This window comes from Bombus pascuorum, chromosome 9 (assembly GCF_905332965.1).
Source record: "Bombus pascuorum chromosome 9, iyBomPasc1.1, whole genome shotgun sequence".
In the NCBI taxonomy this organism is placed as follows: Eukaryota; Metazoa; Arthropoda; class Insecta; order Hymenoptera; family Apidae; genus Bombus; species Bombus pascuorum.
The window spans coordinates 5526887-5549183 of NC_083496.1; the positions used below are offsets into that span (position 1 = coordinate 5526887).

A 22297-nucleotide genomic window follows, 5' to 3' on the forward strand; every position below is an offset into this window, starting at 1 on the left:
CGAGTAGCAGTATGCTCGCGCCGCGGATACGCGCCGCACGTTCCTCGCTCGAGTCCTTGCACATAGTGAGCAAGCACACAGCACAGGGGTTCAACGACTACGCTAACGACGTACTCGCGTACTCGAGCCACTCGATCTTCCTATTGCTACCGATTTGTCACCGATTTGTCACCGATCCGAACCCAGCCCAACAGCATTTTGATTCGCTCTGTTTGGCCGCGGCCATAGGAACATGACATTCCACCGCTATCTCAAGGAAAACTCTGATTGTGAGGTCTCGCGCGTTAAACTTGCTCGGTGGTTGACCCTTGCCTCTCCTTCTAATCGTTTCGCGACCTGACACCTGTCATGACCGACTCTCGCCCAACGACTTGCCACTGCATTTACTCGTTTACCTCGTTCTATCCATTTTACTCGCTAAAATGAAAAGTTAGCTCGAAGAACAGAATACTTATAAACGAAAGAACGGACAAAATTATCGTTTTATACCTCTTCGGACAAACAATATGGAAATAGAAAACTTTGGTGCGTCCAAACACGCGATGTTTGCATCATAATCCGTGATAATGACTGAAAAATTAAAGGAATAACTTCGTTTCTTTTTCAACTAATCTGATCGACACGCGACTATCGACAATATTTCCATTATACCACGCAATTCTTAGTTTTTAAATCGATAAGAACAACATGAACGTTTAAGAAAAATTTGCAAATGCTCGAGTATGTTTCTAGATTTCCCTTATCTCAGAGGTAAAGTTACATAAGTACAATTGCAAGCACAGCATTGAAAGAATAATATCAATTTAGATAGAGAGAGAATGGGCGAGGCAGTCGATCGCTTTGTATTTCGATTCCCAAATGGCAAGATGGTGTTAAATTGGAAAAGCAAGGGAGGGGCGTCGATGTAACGAGTCTCCGTTTTCAAAAAATATAACACGTCGTTCGGCTCGCTATAATCTTTTATCTCATGACAACTCGTTCGCGTTTCCTCTCCGCTTCAACGTCCACATCTTCCCCTTTTCTGCTTTTAGCGTGCAACTCTGTATTCGTGGAGAACGTAAAATGACATCCTAATCGTGGATATCGGTGGATCCGGTGGGTAGCGACCAAAATCGTGAAAGTGTCCGAATTGGTGCGCCGACGTGCGAGTTTTCGCGCGGTGATGCAGGCTGCCTGATATAACGTGATCGTGTTGCAAAGAAAAACACTCGCGATCAAACGACGTTCGAGTTTTCCAGCAAATTAGAAGGTAAGCAAATATTTTAATATCTTCTTTCTCGTATCGGTACTTGAATTACCCGAGAGAATTCTTGACAAACTTTGCAAATACCTGGAAAGATTGCGGATCATGAAGGATTGACAAGACCGACGAAGAACCGATTTTCATCGATACACGATAGAGCTACTCGTAATGAAAAGCGAATGAACGACAGGTAAATGTAATAATCAGGCCATTAGGCTGATAAACGCTCCGTGAAGTGTCTGCTTATCGGAACTATAAGCTTTATTCGTAATTATATTTTACCTAAGTGTGATTAACGCACTTCTTTGTAGATTAGTCGTTAAACGACTTGGATCTAACCAAGCGATAACGATAGGCGAAGCGGACAATCGTTGTTTCCTTGTGAAAGATTCCTTCTTGATTGACACTAGAAAGATAGGTGATGCTCGAACGAACGCTAATAAAGAATAAGTTAACACACAGTGAGCGCGTGTCCACTGACGTTCGTTCTCCGTAAACTGATCCGAACTACCCGCGCAACGCACAAGAGTGCAATAATTTGACGATAATATATGTATAATTTTTGATACGTATAAACCTGATACAAACGTTTTGTATTTCTTCATGAACTGTCAGCCACCGAACCGTGTTATTTTTATCGATGATTATCAAGATGATAATGAGCGAAAGGTTAAACAGTTTGCTCTTCGTTGTTGACGCGCCGCGATCGCGTGCCCCACCTTGGTTACAATTTCTTGCAATCTCACCTGAATCCAATAACATGTATATCTCGACTCGTAACTAGTTGACACTGGTTTCGAGCGGTTTCCATCAATTCCTTGGTATTTGTAGATTGATAAGTTAATTAATTTTTGCAACTACAGCATAAATAGCTTCGACGCGCGATCTGACCTATGATCGTAAAACGATGTTACGTTAGGGACGCGGAACGCGGCTGCTCCGAACCTGTCAGCTAAAATGAAAAAACCTGCCTCGAAAACTAGCTGTTTGGACAAAAATTAGCGAGGAGCTGCGAAGAGCGAGCAAACAGACACCGCGGTATCAATTTCTCAATGCAAACGTTTGTGAATTACGCGAGAATTGATTGCGTCTATTTAATCGGCACGCGTGGCCACGCTCACACGCTCCATTTTCTTTTCAAATATCACATATCTATCTCGAAAGTGAAAAAGACGTCACGAGAAGATGAAAAGAGGGAAAGTTTGTCGTTTGCGAAGGGGAGAAGGTATTACTTGGGACATCTGGGAAGTCGAGAAACTCGTAAGTCGATTCTCCCGCATCGTTCACGCGAAAACTCCACCAGGTCGTTTGTGCCACGAGACGGAATTGGTAAAATTTGTGGGTCGTGAAACAAAGTTGCGCACGTTTAAACGATCTTTCGGAGAGCACGATATTGAAGTATTATCTGAGTGGAGTTGACTTATCAGCGTTAGTTGTGCGTATGCGAAACAGCAAATGACCGATGACTATTAGCAAACTATACGATGACTGGCTGACTAACGTTCCTCGACTGCCACTGACCATCGTCGACGGTAAGCCCTTGGAACACAAACACACATCGGTGTCAGCTGGTGGTAAACAGTCGATCGACGATCATCGCGCTGCTTGGACATACGTAAACGTGCGTATAAGCTACGTAACGAGCGTGAGAGTGGGCGCGCGAGTGTGATCAACCGGTGCAGACCGCGATTCCGCTGTCTGTCTAGCAGCCTGCCGTGCCAACGTGCCTTCGTGCCAATACCGTGCTACCGTACCAGAAAGTGTCTCATCGGGAGTGTATCACGCCCACATTGGCGTCTCTATTTGCACGTCACTCGAATTCGGCTATGAGGATCACCGTCTGACCGATCGTCGTCCAACTACTTAACCCCATCGTCGTTCATCCGCTCCGATCGTAGCCATCGTATCATCGCAGCTTCCTCGCTCGAATATCGGAGGAAGAAACGCCGGATCATGAACTCTAACGCCTTCGGGTACGATACGAGGTAACCGCATTTATCCTTGGTTCGATTTACAAGGAATTGGAGGCGCGTATATAAGTACGATGTAAATTTCCAACGACCCTGAACATGCAACAACTCGCGCCTTTCTCACCAACTTGTGACATAATGAAAACGATCAAGAAGCATTATATTCGAGTTACTTGACTTTCGAGACTGAAAACGCGAAGACATCGATTCGCATAATGAAAGAACGGTCTTGTTCTCTTGGACGCAACTTCTTGATTAAAGGAAAAAATGATGACACGGAGGTGCACTTTAACCTCGACGTTACTCAATACGATAGATAGGATCTTTATCAATGATTGTGCAAGGCCGAATGTTTAGGTACATAGATTATTTTTATCGGCGCGTTTAAATACCGAACGCATTAGACACTTCCCCTTTATCGTCGTTCCGTAAATGAAAATTCCTTGTCATATCTATTAGCGTTTGTCGATAGCATTTTTTCCATATTCCCTAGCATATTTGTACTTATTTCCGTAAACTCAGATGATACCTACCTCAAAGACTTTTCCATTTGTTATCGCGTTAAATAAAGTGGCTATACGTAGAAGCTTTGATTTATCTGTTATCGGTGTTATCGCGGTCCATTTTTCACTTTATTAGACTTTGTATCACTGTACATAGTCATTGGATTTTTCGTGGATATTGGTCTGCAAAATTATCTATTCGTCTATTCTCGTTCAGGCGCGATTAACAAATTGTACGTTAAGCAAAATCTTCTAAACTAACGTTTTATGCGATTTCACACCGGGAAGCATATCGATATAAAATAAACCATACAACGAACGAAAAAAGCGGACGAAAATACATACGAAAGACCGCGAAGTTGAAGAAGCTAATTATCCAGGCGATATGTCATGCTATATCGTTGATATCGAGAACGAGCCGTAGTTCGCGATAGTCGAATACGAAGCGCCAAACATGTACGTGTATCGCTTCACTGTATGTACCTATTATTTTCTATTATTTCCGCCGTAGTTTTCCAAGTTTAACATGGTACTCGGTACCACCTTGCATGTTACTATGCTCTTGCAAGTGATGCGCGTAATACGCTACATTGCGAAATTTTCTTCGCAGCTCGCCAACGCGCGAGAATAATTTCAATGTTAAAGCGCATCGCTACTTTTCCGGAACAATGTCATTCTAACGATCTGGTAGTCCAACTACAGTCATTACAATGAGCACTATATACGACGAAGAGACTCCAATGACTTTTTCACTACATATATACATATACATGTATACGTCTGTTTGGATCTCCGTTTAGAAATTGATCGAAATTCAAACGATCGTGTCGTTTCTTGGCAAAGAGCCTGCATCCATCGCGATTCTCCTCGGATCTTACGAATCGAGCGACTCACAGACGACTTGGTCGTCGGTTATTTTGGCGACGACTCCCCGTGACTGACGATTATTTCGATCGTTATACTTTTACGTTTCAATTATACAGAGCGGTACCCGCGCGAGCGGCACAACTTTGTCCCAGACGATACTCGTTGGTCGAATTACAAAAAATACCGTATCGCAAGGACTTTTTCATTTGACGTTGTTATCGCTCGTTAATGCATCTCATTGACCGGTCTGATGGACCTTTCCGTTGCTTAGCAATCGTTGTGGATTTCGTGCGCTTTTAGCATCGGTCATCGCACGCGTTTCATTCGCTAGCATTTCGAATTTGTCGCGTACATCGATCAGTTGAGGCTTGGCTTCGGTCCAACTTCGAAAGTACGAGAAATTTTGGAAACCAGAGAGTCGGTAGATCTTTGAAAGTATGAATCGTCGTATTTCCCGTCTTTTCGTATCGACGAACACCAGATTGACCTACAACAATTAAACAATTATCGTTTGCTGCCCTCGTTCATTATGCCACTCTCCCTTCGTCGAAGCGGCAGACGAGATCGTCTATTATGTAAAACTACATGTATATGTATGTATACACATAGGTGGGACGTAGATAATCATAACCCGGTAATTATCCACTTGACGGCTGGTAATCCTCGGCTGACTGTTTGACGTTTGTCGCGATCTTGACATTCCGGCAATCGGCCTCGATTAGAGGAAGCTTCTTCGAATGCTTTGGCTTCGTTACACCGAAAATCTGATCGATTCTCGCGGTCCTACTATCTCGCGTATTTGGTGAACGCGTTTCCTCGCATCCCACGATACGAAATTTCCACGAACGTTGCTGCTTCGTGGAAATTTAATCAGACGAAGGAGCAGAGAAACCGGTTACGAATTGCGCATCTTCGTTTTACGATTGTATTAAAATGCAACTTGCATCCGTGATAATACGTTTATTGTATTCGCAGTCAAAGATATTATGAATATTAGCTAGGATCGAGTGCCATCAATGCCTCGCAGTGATTCAAAGGATTTCTGACGATATAATGATATTAATAGTAAAATATATCATAATTATATCATAAAATGTACCATATATTAACAAGCCATAAACAAATTATATGTGTACATGACATGACGATCATATAAACATAGCTTACAAATACAAAAGCGATATCAAACCGCTATCTATACCGCAAGATTACACAAGCTGCATTTCAGCGAAGAGATATTTCCGGCAAAAATGTCGAAGCAGTCAGCAAAGCAATTTGCACAATTAAAAATACGGTGTGACGGGCCCGAACAACCATATCCTGAACGTACATCGTTAATATAAAAAGTATTGTTTGTCCTATATTGTTAACAATACATTTCAACCTCCTTCCCTCGATCTATACTCTCCGATTTTCTCGTTCGAAAACGTCGTTTATTCGTCCAAAGTAAAGAGAAAAGTAAAGAGAACGAAGGCAAACTTATGGTAAAAACGGAATAATTGATTGCATTTGTACATATAGTTCTTCCGATAACAAATTCTCTTTCACGATTAACTATTGTCATATATGTACATCTTTATGTGTTTTTCCAACGGTCTTTTATTAATCGTCGCGTTCATCGCTTGTTTTTACAGCGACGTTAATGTGATTTATTATTATTTATGATTACACATAAGTTACTATAAAAAACAGAAAATAAGTTATTACACGTCTTCTGGTCGCGAAATGAGATCGTATAGCATCATATGAAATCGGATAGATCGTTAAGTTTCTTATGTAGCGCGAAACATTCACGATCCGCTCGTAAATTCTTGTTTCCTGGTCAATGTCGTTCTGAACGTTGTCATCATCTTCGTTACAATTATTACCCTTAGCGAACGTGCTGGTTTCACGTAGTAGATGGCATCGTATCGGCAAAAGAACCGCGTTTTTACGATGCTTTATTATACGAGATACATGTGCGACACACTCCGAGTTAATCTGCTTTGACATAGCAATCAGGTTGTGTCTATAATCGCACGTGTCGACCGATTGCGCGTATCGCGTGACAGCCATTCACGATCTTCGTGCAATTATTACCTACGTTAGAATTTCGCTCGTTAGTATCGTCGATGGAAAAACAAGAGTTGGTTCAAACTGACGGATGTCACACGTTTCCATTTATCTACCACGAAGATGACGCGTCTACGAGAAACGAAGCACGAGAGATACAAAATCAATCGCGTGCAACAGAAACGCTCAGAACTCTTGCCATTGTTTCGCGAATATCATCGTCGAGCATTGTCGTCAACGTTTATCACGATTAGAGTTCTCGTCGTGCGTAATTAAAAATGCAACGAACTATGGACCCTGAGGAAATATCTGACAGCTATGATTCATCGTGGGTGCTCGTATTTGAAAAATAGGCGACCAAATTTGCTGCAAATCGCTACGCGTAAAGATTCGATAGCAAGTAAGCGAGAAGAGGGAAATAAGAGAACGCGTGCGTGCTCGCGCTGCAACACGAACAAAGTACTTCCTGCCGAGGAAGTTTAATTATTATAAAATCGCGTGTGCATCGCCAGTAACCGCGAGCAGACGACCGTCCCCGCGTTACTTCGCAATCCCACGCGCGTTTTTCCTTCATAAGCGTCGTTGAAAGACGAGAATTCGGGGGAACGATTTACACGTTATCGGTACTTTTGTGGAGAGTCGCGGATATATTCACGCGTCGCTACTGCAGCGGACGAGTCGCTATCGTGTTCGTGCGAATATCTGTTCACTTCGATAACGAGCCCACGAAATACACATCTTTGAACGCGTCGCTGCTACCGCGGCGGACGAAGGTATATCGTTCGCGGAGTATCGAGGCTGACGAATTGAAACAAAACAACCTTCCAACCTTCGTAGAACCACTTTATTAAACATTTTTGTGATTTCACAAAGAATCAGAAAAATTATCCTAACAATTCGATGATTGATTACACGTGTGCGTTTGATTTATTTTTTAGACCGTGGATGCAGCCAGGTATCGGAGGCGGAGGTGGCGCGGCCCACGTAGGTGGGACAGGTGACGACGAGGCTCCGAAAGATCCCGGTGTTCGGATCACTCATCAATCTTACACCGAGAAAGACTTCGAAGGTATCGAAATTTCTTCCATTTACATTCTGAACTTCTTAAAAGATTCCCGCCGATTATCGAAAGCAGCTTTCGCACCTTTATGTTTCTTTACGATTTAATCGGGCCGACGATGTCTACCGTTCCGGCGTAGGTCAGCTGGATACACGAATCTGGCTTCGGTGTTTGCTCATAGAACGCGTTGCCGGTGCTTCGAAAATCGTTATCCCGTTTAGCAATGTCGCAATCTTCTCGTCTGCGTTGAACGTCGGGCTTGAGGTCACCTGTCCCCGTGCGATCTTGAACCGTCGACATTCCACAGACGAACAAATCGATTCGGATTATCCGGCTGACTCGTAACTATTCGCATCGACCGACGTCAATTGATCTAGCCACGGTAATAGAGCGGGTGTAAAAGGTTTAAGAAACGTCGAGATCGAAAGAGGCAACGGAATTATAAAGGTCTGTCGGTCGTCGGTCAAAGATAGGGGAGACACCGAGTGTCCTCGACCGATAGAGAAAAGATCGCGGTGAATTTCTCTTTCTGTCGTGCTCGATAGGATTTTTATTATCGATAATCGTAGGAATGTCGTGGAACGTCGACTCGAGAGCCACTGACGCGAGCTCTCTTTCATCTGCTTCCAGGTCACAGAGCGCACACGGTATATGTGGGCGTGCATCTACCAGGCGAAAGGAGACATCGTCGTCATCACAAGCACCATCATTCTCAACGTCAGTTGGGAACAAGCAGTACCGATAAGGAGAATGTCGACAACGATAGGCCCAGTAAGTTTTCTCCTCGCTTGCGTTTCTGCTTCGTACGCACCCTCGTTCGCTTTCTACCCTTCGTTAGATCTTTCCCTGTGTCGCGTCACAGCCCCAATTGTTCTAAATCGGCTACTTATCGGACCGCGTTCCAGCTAAAGGGTTGCCCGTGTTTTTTTTCCTCGCAACTAACGTTTCTCTACACCGTTGGTTAATCCATAAAATTAAAACCGCGACGGATCCACGCCCATCGTTTCGCTAAAACGATCGATCGGTTAACGCGCTGTGCCGCACCGCGCCGTCCCAAACCGAGAGGACCAACCTAATCTCGTCTCGTCCGAGACCGTATCATGTGTTTCCCTTTCGATAAAGGACGACTGACGCTCTCCGACGTGATCGATAACCACCGCGAATAGAAACGGGAGACAAATGTCTCTTGTAGGTCACGAGTTTTCGAGGCTAAAGTAGCCTCGATGCTACTACATCGAACTTAGTTAATCGCTCTCGTGCGGCTTCGAAAAGATCTACCATTATAGTTGGCTGAAGAAAGCCACTTCAAGTCGAGATACGAAAGGCTAGAAATTCTCACCAACTTCTTGGTTCGCTTGATTTCGACCGATCCGTGGAGATACAGACGTTCCGACGAACCAGCCACGAAAAGTTTCTGACGCTGTGCCACGTCGTTAAGATCGCGGAACATCGCAAGAAAAGCCGTTCGCGTGTCTTCGCACGGCTATTGTCGGAAATAAAAAACGAAACAGCGTCGCTACTAGCAGATGCTGAAACGGTTCTTTCGTCTGATGTACGCGCGCGTTCATACGGACCGTAACACTTTGAAAACTACTCCGACGGTTGGTTCATATCCATTAGCGGCGTCGTGTCGTTCAAGTAGCTACCGCAGAACGCGCGGGTAAACGTTACATGGTATGTTGCACTTTGTGGCATTATTGAACGATATGTGGCAACCAGCCAACCACTTGTCACGACTTCTCTGGCTGTTCACCCTATCTTTGGCACACTGAATATAAGAGGGTGACCGATATCGGGTTCTGACAAGGGTTTCCAGCCCTTGTCTCGCGAGATACTTCGCGTTCAATCCTTGTTCTCCTTACAAGAAACTGGGAAAAATGTTGGAAACAAATTCTTATAGCAACGCGTTCACGTATAAGTATGATTCGCGTTTGGATATAAGTAGATCGTTGGTCTGGAAACATGTCATCCTCCTAAAGGTGCTGGCCGCAGTTCCTCGATCAACGTTTAATTTCCTCGTCCCGATAAAATAGATTTATTTATATATTCATTTGATAAACCTATGATTCTATGCTCAACACAGTCGTTTAATCTCTATCGACGTTATTAAAATGTATATCGAAGCTATGACTCGCGTTTTCTTCCCTTCGTCCCGTCACCCGTGTCACCTGCAAGCGGCATTTTTAATTTCGTCGAAGAGAAGCTATTTATGTCGCAAACCTTCTGGCGAATATCAGCCACCTGGCTCCAGGTAATTTCTCGTTGATTCGACGAGATGGCCACGTGTCGAGGTTGAGAAGCCACGCGGAAACACTCTTGCACGACGTGTCGAGTCACCGTGAAAAACGAAACTATGAAAGAGTAATTGGACGAAATTCGTAGTTGATCGGCGAACTGGCGTGAATGTTTGTTGTATCGTTGACGTTTCAGGACAATTGCTGATGACTCGAAGGAGTCGACTATCTAATATCTGCGATCCCGACGGCGAGATGATACGTAAGCTAAAATACACGTAACTGAATTCTATGTATTCTCGGACACACACTTACCAAAGAGATCATTCGTACGTGAAGATGAAGATGGCATTCGAAAATTTCATTTCCCTAAACTTTCAGTGTTCGCTTAATCGTTCAGGCACATTTAAAAAATGTAAGAGAAAGAGTCGACGATTTAAAGAAACAACGAAGAGCAATTATACCTGAAGATCTCGTCAAGGCTGCCGTAATCGCTCCGGCAATTTGGCGAGTTATTACGTTCGATTAGATTCGTAATTTATACTCACGTTGTAGCATGATCCAGCTCGAAGAAGATTAATATTTATCAGATCAAATCGTTATGTGTACGATGTAATGACTCACGACTTGTTACACTATTTATTGCTGTTACATAAAGAGTGCTGTATTCGTTTGCGTGACGCGATTGCGTTAGTGTAGATTATCTTTACGTAGATATTCCGCGAACCAAAAAGATTGAATTTTACATTTTGAAACAATAATTTGTAATAATTCTAATCGGATACAACCATACGAATGGTCTCGTTAGATATTTTTCGATATGACACTCGACTCTACTTGCGATTATATGCATCACTATAGAACAGCTTGCGATAATTCGAAAAAAAAAAAAAAAGATATATTTCTAACACTTTTCTTAAGCGTGTGCATGTGTCGTTTGTCATTATGCACGCAATATTTGCGTTGATCATTCTGCACTGCTCGATCTGATACTTGCATACTTTTGCTCTCAGAGTGCCTCGCATTTTCGAAGGTGAACTTATCAACTCTCTTTTCGTAAACTCCACGTTTCTTCCCTACTACTTAACGATGTACGCACAACATTCTTTCGTTGTTCCTGCAAACAATGCACTTGAACTGGCTGAAAACATCGTTTATTGCACTGAGAAACACAGTTATAAGATACATACGTACCAAAAGTCATTCGATATTCATTTGAAGGTGGTTGGAGGTCATATCGATATCATCCGAAGGTCGTTCCATCATGTCAATGTCATTTCAAGATCTTTCATAGTCATCTCAAGGTCGTTTCGTCATTCGAAAGCCGTACAAAGATCATTCAAAGTGTCACGTGAAAGTCATTTAATGGAGATGGTTTTGAAACCGCTCAAGATCATATCATATAGCGATCATCTATTTGTTGCAGTTCATCGTAAGGTTATTCGGAGTTCACCCGATGTCATTTCAATCAACTTTAAAAGTTACAAGTAGTTCAAACATCTCGATATGGTGTTTTATCAAACGTGTTCTCTTTCTCTGTTTTATATAATGTATACATAAAATGTTCCGTTGTTCCGTTTGTTCTTTTACGAAACGACAAGAAACCTGATGGTTCACGAAGCCCGTCTGAAATTACAGTTACGCCGCCAGCCCAGAGGGTGCAGTTTATTCTGGGCGAGGAAGTCGGGGACGATGCACACGAGTCCCACCCCCTCTTCTCCGAGATGGAGGAGCTCGTCAAGGATGGTGACGAGATGGAATGGAAGGAAACGGCCAGGTAGTCGCGATTCCTTAGAACCTTTTATTCTCGGCAATGACGGAATTCTTTCTCGATATCGGACAAATATAATATTTATCTTGACATTTTCCATTCAGGTGGATTAAGTTCGAGGAAGACGTGGAGGAGGGTGGAAATAGGTGGAGCAAACCTCACGTAGCGACGCTCTCGCTACACGCTCTTTTCGAGCTGAGAAGCTTGCTGTTAAATGGAACTGTGATGTTGGACATGGAGGCGGCGAGTTTGGAACAAATCGCCGATTTGGTACTCGATAACATGATCAACAAAGGCTCCTTGCCGATCGAGGCGAGGGAAAAGGTATGGATGGAGGCTCGTGACCAGACTCTATCTCTCTCTCTCTCCCTGGCTTATGAAATGTTTAAGCGCAAGTTTTAACGAGAAAGCTATTTGAAATACAGGTCAGGGAAGCTCTTCTGGTGAGGCATCGGCATCAACACGAGAGACGCAAGGATAACAACATGTCCAGGCTACCAATTATCAGATCCTTGGCCGAAATAGGTCGAAATCATTCCTCTTCGAAGAGTAAGTTCGCCATCATGCATTTTCGATTAGATTATTCGATGTCATCTAAGAAAAGAGTATTAATATTTAGCTATCACGCGTTCGGTCATTTGAAACAAAACGCGATCCTTCGATTCGATCAAACGTATTCCTCTTTTTAAGCTCTAAATATTTTCTGCACTTTATTTCTTTTCCCTTTTGCGAAACATTTAATTTTTTAAAATATTTATCTGTTATATTATTTGTTTACTCGACAATATGCCAAACATATTGAACAAGAAATTGGAGAAATGTAAATGGTATGTGAGTGGGGTCGAAAATATCCGGCAGCACTTTAGACCTTTCAAAATTTCCTCACACTAAACACGTACAACACGCTCGACATTTTCAGATTCCGACTGTACTTGTGGTTTGCATGCGTTGTTGACGTCAGATTTACAGGAGCGTCGCGACGCTAGGGACGCCTACGCTCCCTCCGTCGCTCGCAGTAGCAGTTGTCCGAATTCGAATACGGCTCTGCTTTCGAAAGAAGCGAAAGATCTGAAAGGACCGTACCTTCTAGTTCCAGGTATAACGTAGGCCAGACTAAGGCTAAGCAGCCTCGATTGCCTTGGATTACGGTGCTTTCGCAGCTTTCTACATCCCTTCGTTCTCATTGTCTAACAGTGTTCAACCCTTCTCTACGAATAACGTTTTAACCCGCTATTAAACATTAACCTTTATTCACGAATAATTTGTATAAACGTGCACGCAAGATTCGATTCGTTTTCGTTTTGCGTAAAAATTCTTCAGTATGGTGTATAGTGGCTACACGTGGCTACATGGACAGTAAGTCCATCGACTTCGCCTGAATCGATCGTGGTACGAATATTTACACTTGTTTCTTATTTTTCAATCAGACGAATTCGGCATTCCCCACGTGGTCGGATTCACAGCATGGTTCGCGATGTGTCAACTAAAAGGTTAGACCGTCAGGTGGTTATTGTTCTTATAAATTTTAATCGATAGAGCACAAATCAGTGTCTTTCGTACTCTCGTCTATTTGGTAATTTTCTGCATTTCGTTGTCTCTTTCCCCCCCCCTCTCTCTCTCTTTTTTTTCACTTTCTCATATATATTCTAGAACCGCAATAATGTAATATTTCCTGACATATATTTTCGTATCGATTATGCATCGTCTCCCACTATTCGTTTTCCCGTGGACTTCTCGGTGTTTTACAGTAATTAAGTATTGCACAGAGCGCGTTCATTATCGGTCGGACTCGCAAAAGCGACTAGGAAGGACGCTCGTGTCTGGCGAGTGTCGGCCGTTACTACTGCGACCGTGACGCGACACAGATACACGGAATTCCAAGCAATACTTTTCACGTTCTCCTGAGATAGAAACGATTCGAAGGAAGTGCACGATCGCGGGAACGCATAGGTGAACCTTCACAGTACTAATCAGGAGGCATGATCTCTCTAATTGTATAATATGCACGTGACTCAATGTATAGTTTAACTACTCGATATACTTTGTACTACTAACTGTCATACTTATAATCGACTAACATCTGCCTTTTCAGCGCTCCAACTAATTTTCCTCTCCTGTCTTTGCGATTTTTTATTATTTCCCCTAAACGATAAACGATTACGATCTCGCTAACGAGTTGCGAGTTGGAGCGAGTTTCGCTCGGTAGGCAACCGTTGGCGAAACGTAGTGCACTGAATGAAAATGGGATTTCCTTCCTCCTTGGGTCCTTCCTCTGTAAATAAAGAACGATCCTGGTGTGTGTTTCATGCTCATTTTTAGTGGAGGAATCGAATTCTGCCCCGGCGATCGCCGGCGCTACAAGTCACGGCAGTGGGCCAGCGCTGAATGCCGGTAGCCGCTTCCTTGCCATACCCGGTAATCCCGGTAAACTGCTTTATTGTGCTTGGCACTTTTCTTATTTTTTAACATATTAGAGAACCCTCTTGTCGCCGTAAATTTCCCGTAGCAAACTATACAACGCTATAATCATATCACGTACTCTCTCAACACGAAAGTCTGAACGACGAGAGAGTATCACGAGTTGTCGGAATGCCGAGTCGAATGAACGCTCCGCGAACATGGAGGTTGAAACGACGATGTTTAAAATAACACCTCTATCGGCAAACGATTATTGAGGGCAAGTGGGAACACGGAAAACAAAATCGACTCCGTCCTCGAGTGGCCGCAGCTATGTGGTCAATTTATCGGAAAAGTTTACCGTATTGGTTACCGTTCGAAAGGATTGAGTTACGTGTTCCTGATATTTAACGAAAGTTCTACGTTCTTCTGCACGGGAAATCTTCGAATTGAAAATTAACGTTCGCGTTAAAAAATGAAAAAACAGAAGTAATTCCGATCTACGACGTAGTCTCTTCGTTCTTCGTTGTCCCACGAAGTCTTTACCATCAGATTCCCGCAACTCGGAAACGCTTTCGACACGTGAACGTGGGCCGCAACTATCTAACTTTTAGCGGTGCTGGATAGAGGTGGTAATTGAGAGGAAACGGAAAAATATGTAGCTCCTCGATTACATTGCCCACGCGACTTCTCGTTGTAATTTACCTTGGGAAGACGCAGTAGGCGGTAAGCTAGATTTCTTTCAGGCCAAGAACCAGGCACCAACGGGATGGATCGAAGTCCAAGCAGCGTGTCAATTAGCCGAAATCACAGTTCGTCCGCCTTAGAAAACGGAGACGCAAATCACAAGGTTCGTAGACTTCAACGATCTCATCCATCGTAATCAGACTATGGGCAGAAATGTTTCTTTATGGTCTTTTCACCAGGGTAATACTCATTTTATGCGGAAAATACCAGCTGGAGCCGAGGCGAGCAACATTCTCGTAGGAGAAGTCGATTTTTTAGATAAAACGCTGTCAGCCTTTATTCGGCTAAGCCAGGCGGGAATAATGGGTGACTTAACGGAAGTTCCTGTGCCAACAAGATTTATATTTGTCCTGCTCGGACCTACGGTAAGATTCGTTTGAAATCTAGACAAAAGCACTTTGTCGATGAGTAAAGCGATTTCAGTTGGAATATCAATCGTAGCGTGCATCGCTAACAGAGCATCAATTGTGTGTACCTATCGGGCAGATGTGAATTCTCGGGTAACTCGATGAAAAGCTCCTTTCGCGTAATTAACGTTTTAACGAAGCAATTGTCTACTCTGATTGCCTGGACTATCCTCGATCTCGAGAGAGCGATATACAAACCGATTTTTACCTAGCTTCGGCGAGAGCTTGATTTTTTCCAATGATTTGTCGCGTTTTTTTTTTTTTTCTTTTTTTTCATCGGCGAACGTTTTATCTTTAGTTTATCGACCACAATGAATCTTCAGATGACTGAAGCGATCCATTTCGATCCATTAGACTAGATGAAACGACTTCGAAGCATGCCTTGTGCACAATTCTAATACTTTATCTTCAATACATTTTTCTTTGTGTTGCAAGCTTTCGCCAATCTTTGCTAGAGAATCAGTAAATTAATCTACTTAATCTCGACATAATGAACGGATTCGTTTCTTTAATCGATCACTTACCGATGTTTCATTTTAAATCTATCTTAAGGAAGCATTCTGCTCGAAGTGAAATCTATGAAATAATGTATAACTAATGGTCATTTTCTAATAATATTTATATCTATATAATGATTTCAAAGGGGTGGTAAACGTGTTGACATCTACCGATCATCAAACAGGTCAAGCCAGTATTTATAAACAGTTGCACGTAATGGGAATAGGTTCATTTAGATGGGGATGATTGATCAGAATTGAATTCATAATTCTAAAACTTTATAAAACTTCTCAGAATATTAATTTATTCGCTACAGTCTAAGATTATTCATTGTTAGCACGTATACAAATCTATGACAACAAATATAAATAACGGAATAAATACAGCTATAAAACAAGCTCGAAGTGTTTCGTTCATCGGTACTGATTCAATTCGTTAGATGGTCATGTTGAAATGGTCTGTCAAAAATATTTAAAAATAAAATTCAAAGTACAGAATCACCATAAATATATTATCCATGTATGCAATGTATTTTATGTATAATCGTTGGAATATTACGAATACGTATGAAATACAGCGAGAAGAAAATTTGTACACTCATCGTAATAGGTTCACGCTACACAAGTTGTCATGCCAGGATCACGTTTTACATAAACAATCGTACGTCCAAATGCTTGTATACTAAAAATGCTACTTCTAATTCTACGTTATAACATATTTTACACATTATTGCACTGTCTGTAGGTTTAATATTTTGTGATTTTATATTCACGGATTTTGTACACTCTCTTTCACGGATTCTCTTTTGCTTGCAATACCCTGAATATCATTATCTTGAGAACTCGATTGTGGATTGTTTTATGTTTCTTCCTTCCCCTCTATTTCTACGTTTGTAGACTGTATGTATGTATATACGTGATTATAATCTGTCGCTGATATTTAAATCCTACTACTACATCTGATACCATGTACTTTATCTAAACATTGTGACAGTGTCAGAAGTGGGGACAGGCGGAGTAAACTGAGTTATCTCTTGCCCTCTCCCTCTCGTAACATTCTGGCAATCAACTTCTCAACTCCCTATCATATCTTCTTAAATAATGTTTGTAAAATAAAACAGCGATAGGTGAATTGGTTGAGGCTTGGATTCCTAACCGAAAGGCTTCAGTGTTTCGAATCCTCGACTTTCCATTAATTTTCAACCTACGACACCTTCTGCAGCTCTTCGCAATCTACTCGTACTTGGTACACTGTGTTTATTGCAGTGTGCGGTCCTCTAATGGTTCGGAATACTTAGGATGATCATCCACCTGTGGTGGGTGTTTGGTGCTAGAGTTTCTCCGCATATCTCCTCCAACTGTTTAATGAAAAGTAAAAGAGCACACAAAATTGGGTAGATTCATCTGCATTGTGTCTTTTCTCCCATTTTCCAAAGGAACACGCTACTACCATTGGCATCTCTTCATTTTCTGAAGAAATTAAAAATCAAATAAAATAGGGTAAATTCATGTGCATTGTTTTCTGACATAAATCTTATAAGTATGTGCAGTTAACTTCTGCACATAAAGAAAATGGAGAGATACCAATGGTTTATTTTTTTTGAGGGACATGCCAAGTAGTTTCTAACTTAGAATCTATTCTCTGTTTTTTTCTTAACATTTATTCTCAGTTACCACTCTTTGTTCTTTACAAAGATCATCTTGTGTTTCCCAATCTTGTAAACTATCTCTTTTAAAATCTGCACCTGCTAAGTGTTCCTTTGTTTGTGGCATAGATTTTGGCCATGTTGCAAATGCATGTGGTCTAGCATTGTAACCAGCATATCCAGGATATACTGGTTCCTTAGTCCTTCCCAGACTTAAACAGCAAAGTTTAGCTGTGATTGATGGTTCTAATTCCATTGAAAAGTTATGGTTATCAGGACTAGATGTAAGTAATTATTTATAAGTATATCTCTACAGTTATACGTATATCTCTACTTCTTGGTAATGGCGGTATAACTATTGGATCCACTCCAATTAGTACATTAGCACAATTAAATTTGCAAATAAAGACCTTCTATCCAATACCATATCTTTGCTTGACATTCGAAACATGTCACTTTATCGCATTCGCTTATGTAATAGAATCCTACAGCTGCAAATTTTCTAGGTCCAATGTATGGTATATGCCAATTTTCAAAACTCTGAAACCTTGCTGCTTCAAAACTGTAATCAATATTATCTATTTCTTCGCTCGAATGTTGCAGCAACTGGCGATGATAAATATACATTTGCTTGCAGGTTTGAAGTTTGAAACGTTTCCCAAATCTGGCGTTTTATGATACAAATCATCTTATTCGAGTTATTGTTAAAAGTATCTTCAAACCTATTTACAAAAAATTAAAATATTAATTGTAATCGAGCCAATTTTATCAAAATATTATTAACTTATAATCGTTTCTTCTACAGTAAACAATAAGTATCTTCCATAGTTTCAGTTTCATTTTATTAATGGTAAAGTTTACTTTCAATCCCATATAATAGAATTGCGCAACGTATGAAATGTGCATATTTCAATAGATGCTGCGTTGAATGTGTAGTCGTGCTCTACATTTATGGAACATATCACCCGTATTTGATAAAAAAGAAGGAATAAGAAGAGCTCTAAATTCGCTAGATGATTGCAATGTCGTTATGATTCGCGAATGACGGAGTATCACGAAATTTTCTTAACACATAACGTTGAAATGACACAGCCTACGCATCGCACGCGAACGAGAACTTCCGACAACTTCCTCTTTCTCTCGATTCTTGGTTGTTTCGTGCGTAATAAGTTCGTTTATTGGTATCTGGCATTCCTTCTCTATCTATCCTGAACTTCCACGATTACTTTGTTACGATACACTTTGTTTTCGTCGTAGGGAGGAATCACAGGTTTCCACGAGATTGGCCGTGCCATGGCTACGCTGATGTCCGACGAGGTCTTCCACGACGTGGCGTACAAGGCCAAGAACAGAAATCATCTACTTGCAGGAATCGACGAGTTCTTAGACGCTGTTACGGTTCTACCGCCAGGAGAATGGGACCCTGCGATCAGAATAGAACCGCCTGCCGCTATTCCTTCGCAGGTAAAATATACACGAGGAATCATTCGCAAATCGAGAATTTTATATTTTCATAATCAACCATATCGATCGATTTGCTCAGGATGTAAGGAAGCGACCGAAAGAAGAGAAACCGAAGGAAGACCCAGACGACGAAGCAGACGAGCAAAAGTTGAGGGAAGAATCCGGTCTCTCGAGAACTGGCAGACTTTTCGGTGGCTTGATAAACGACATAAAGAGAAAAGTGCCATTTTATTTTTCTGACTTCAAGGACGCGTTAGCTCTTCAATGCGTAGCCTCTTTTATCTTCCTGTATTTTGCCTGCCTCTCGCCTATAATTACATTCGGTGGTTTGCTGAGCGAAGCCACAGGAAAAAATATGGCCGCCATGGAGTCGCTCGTTTCCGGTTTCGTTTGCGGCATCGGATATGGATTTTTCTCTGGTCAACCCCTCACCATTCTCGGTTCCACCGGCCCGGTTTTAGTCTTCGAGACGATAGTCTACGAATTTTGCAAGTGAGTAGATTCTTACGACGTAAGAAGTTTCGTGGATAACGTAAAAGTATATCGTTATGTTCGTAGGAAATCAGATTGGAACTACATGTCGTTCCGCTTCTGGATCGGCTCGTGGATAACACTGATTCTGATAATCCTCGTGGCGATCGACGCTAGCGCTTTCGTGTGCTACATCACGCGGTTCACGGAGGAGAACTTCGCCACTCTGATCGCGTTTATCTTCATTTACAAGGTACGTGACCGATACTCCCATCTCTAACAGCAGGAAAAGTAAGTTTCACTCGCAAAGAATCCGCCTTCGTTACCTACGTGAATCTTAATTGCGCAACAATGTCCTTCTGCTGCGATACGGGTTAATTGGATATGGTGTAACTGTGTGTGCTTCGCGAAACGCACCATCAGCGAAATCACCGGCATCTGGGTCACGAATCGCGGTGTACGCGTCTAATCGAAGCGTTTTAAGCGGGCTTCGAAACCGTGGGCCGAAAGTTCGATCGACCTCGATCTTGACTAGAGAGTGGCAACGACAATCGAACGTTCTTAAGCTTCAATTTAATTCGTCAGCTTTTAATCGAGAATATTCGAATAGAAAATCAACTAAAGATTCACGTGTTTCAGGCCATCGAAAACGTATTGTCCATCGGCAAAAAGTATCCTATAAATACTCATGCGAACGAATCGTTCAACTACGAGTGTTGGTGCAAGCCGCCGAATGGCAGTCTACCGTCTAGCTACGACAACATTAATTGGACGGCTTTCGATCAAAAAACATGCCAGGTTAGTTGAACGTCCACATCGAACTACTCGTTAGCCGAAATTACAAACTGCAGCGGCGCCTTGATCATAAGACTGACTCGATACAGCGTTATATCACTGATGAGAATGTCGTTAACTTTCTTTCAGAGTTACAACGGCACGCTGGTGGGCGATGGTTGCAACCCACCGCACTACACACCCGATGTGTTCCTCATGTCAATTATACTATTCATGGGCACATTCTTGCTATCCATCGAGCTCAAAGATTTCAAGAACGCTCTCTTCTTTCCATCAAAGGTAGTATTACATCGATCGTCGTTAGTCGCGTGGAAATCACCGTAAAAGTCGGTAAAAGCTACCGATCAAAGTCTCATTAATCGCGCGTACCATACAGGTCAGACAGGTTGTCAGTGATTTTGCGGTGATCATCGCGATTTTTTCGATGAGCACGCTCGACCATTTCGTGAATATTCCGACGCCCAAGCTCGAAGTACCGGAGGAATTCAAGCCGACGTTGGCCGGTCGAGGATGGATGATCTGGCCTTTTCAAAACAATCCATGGTGGAGCGCCATCGTCGCGTGTCTACCAGCTCTCTTAGGCACTATACTGATTTTTATGGATCAACAAATTACAGCCGTGATAGTCAATAGGAAAGAGAACAAATTAAAGGCAAGCGTCTATTCCTCGTTTGAAAAGCGATCGAAACGTTTCCCGAAAGGCATCGATAAAGTGTATCGTTCGTGTTTAGAAAGGATGCGGCTATCATTTGGATCTGTTCGTCCTTGCGATCCTGATAGAAATTTGCTCGGTGATGGGACTGCCCTGGTTCGTCGCGGCAACGGTGCTCTCGATCAATCACGTGAATTCGTTGAAGCTGGAATCGGAATGTGCCGCGCCAGGTGAAAAACCGCAGTTCCTCGGTGTCCGCGAACAGCGTGTTACACACATTTTAATTTTTTTGATGATCGGCTGCTCGGTTCTGCTCACGCCAATGCTGAGACACATACCGATGCCGGTGCTGTTTGGAGTTTTCCTCTACATGGGAGTTGCTTCGTTGAAGGGACTTCAATTTTTCGACAGGATATTAATCATGCTGATGCCGGTTAAATACCAACCTGACTATATGTTCCTTCGGCAGGTAAAATAATTAGCAACTAATGATTCGCACGTTGCTCAGAAAGGATCAGATCTTTCATAATTCACTAATCGCAAACTGTTGTAGGTACCATTGAAACGCGTTCATCTGTTTACAACGATACAGTTGACTTGCTTAGCCTGCTTGTGGATTATCAAATCTTTCAGCAGCACCTCCATCCTGTTTCCTTTGATGGTTAGTCGTTTATCAAATGATAATAAATCAAGATAACATCGTTTCTCAAACAAATGATATTTTATACAGTTGGTGGTGATGATTGGGATACGAAAGTCCTTAGACTTGTTCTTCACTCAACGCGAGTTGAAGATCTTGGACGACGTAATGCCGGAACCAAGCAGGAAACACGCCGAAGATCTACGACAACTGGAGAGCGGCGAGGTTAGCACCGTGAGACGAGTACTAAATATCATCATTGGTCGTAAATAGCACAAAAAAAGTGATCGCGTGGCGAATATTTGCCCCGTGGTCACGGTAACTGTCGGCGATTACGATGAACCCGCGTTTTGCCGAAAACGCAGCGAACGGCGCGATATATTAACGAACGATCGTTTGCACGTGGTCTAAATTTTGCTGCACGTGTTCTAGCAAGCAGTCCTCCTCGACGTCGTTTTATCGCTGTCCTCGTTAATATCTATTCGATCGAAGCAATAATAATAATAATAATAATAATAATTTGTCATTAAACGTGCCTGAATAACGAGAATGGCTCGCACCAAAATTAAAGAAAACAAAAAATGTATTCAGTGGTTTCGTAAACGTTTTCGACCAAAGTAATTTTCGCACAACTGTGCGTGCCAAAATACTCCGACCAGTATTAATTACATGTAATAGTTGTTTCTTCGAATAATATCTAGCATTTTGGACACGACTGTTTTAAAACATAGATAAATTTGTTATCGTAGTTGAATTACATAGATTTGTAGGTAATTGCATATTTACTAAAAGTATTCCATCGAAAGATTCGTAAACACGATAATAGTAACATTGCTTACCTTTTGTCGGCCTACGAAATTTTATTAAAACGCGGACGAATC

At 42.2% G+C, this 22297-nt stretch overlaps 1 protein-coding gene across 22 annotated transcripts in view; it reads left to right on the forward strand.

Annotated features, from left to right (window-relative positions):
- The window catches only part of LOC132910785 (electroneutral sodium bicarbonate exchanger 1), a 27208-nt gene continuing 4911 nt past the window's right edge, over positions 1 to 22297 (forward strand). For 5 of the 22 annotated variants that reach the window (XR_009658853.1, XM_060966767.1, XM_060966764.1 and 2 more), the window contains exons 1-20: positions 6911 to 6963; positions 7574 to 7704; positions 8326 to 8466; positions 10126 to 10191; positions 11568 to 11706; positions 11805 to 12024; positions 12126 to 12249; positions 12620 to 12796; positions 14020 to 14124; positions 14844 to 14947; positions 15024 to 15209; positions 18652 to 18858; positions 18938 to 19350; positions 19417 to 19582; positions 19969 to 20127; positions 20254 to 20403; positions 20501 to 20776; positions 20856 to 21245; positions 21330 to 21437; positions 21507 to 21641. Coding sequence is in view for 20 of the 22 variants with exons in the window: in XM_060966767.1 (XP_060822750.1) it covers positions 6914 to 6963; positions 7574 to 7704; positions 8326 to 8466; positions 10126 to 10191; positions 11568 to 11706; positions 11805 to 12024; positions 12126 to 12249; positions 12620 to 12796; positions 14020 to 14124; positions 14844 to 14947; positions 15024 to 15209; positions 18652 to 18858; positions 18938 to 19350; positions 19417 to 19582; positions 19969 to 20127; positions 20254 to 20403; positions 20501 to 20776; positions 20856 to 21245; positions 21330 to 21437; positions 21507 to 21641 (3447 nt within the window). In the remaining 2 variants the exon portion in view is untranslated. Of the gene's footprint in view, positions 1250 to 2824; positions 3229 to 6910; positions 6964 to 7228; positions 7409 to 7573; positions 7705 to 8325; positions 8467 to 10125; positions 10192 to 11567; positions 11707 to 11804; positions 12025 to 12125; positions 12250 to 12619; positions 12797 to 13127; positions 13191 to 14019; positions 14125 to 14843; positions 14948 to 15023; positions 15210 to 18651; positions 18859 to 18937; positions 19351 to 19416; positions 19583 to 19968; positions 20128 to 20253; positions 20404 to 20500; positions 20777 to 20855; positions 21246 to 21329; positions 21438 to 21506; positions 21642 to 22297 lie in introns of those variants that run through there. The other 17 variants (XR_009658854.1, XM_060966776.1, XM_060966770.1 and 14 more) reach the window with 16 other exon arrangements.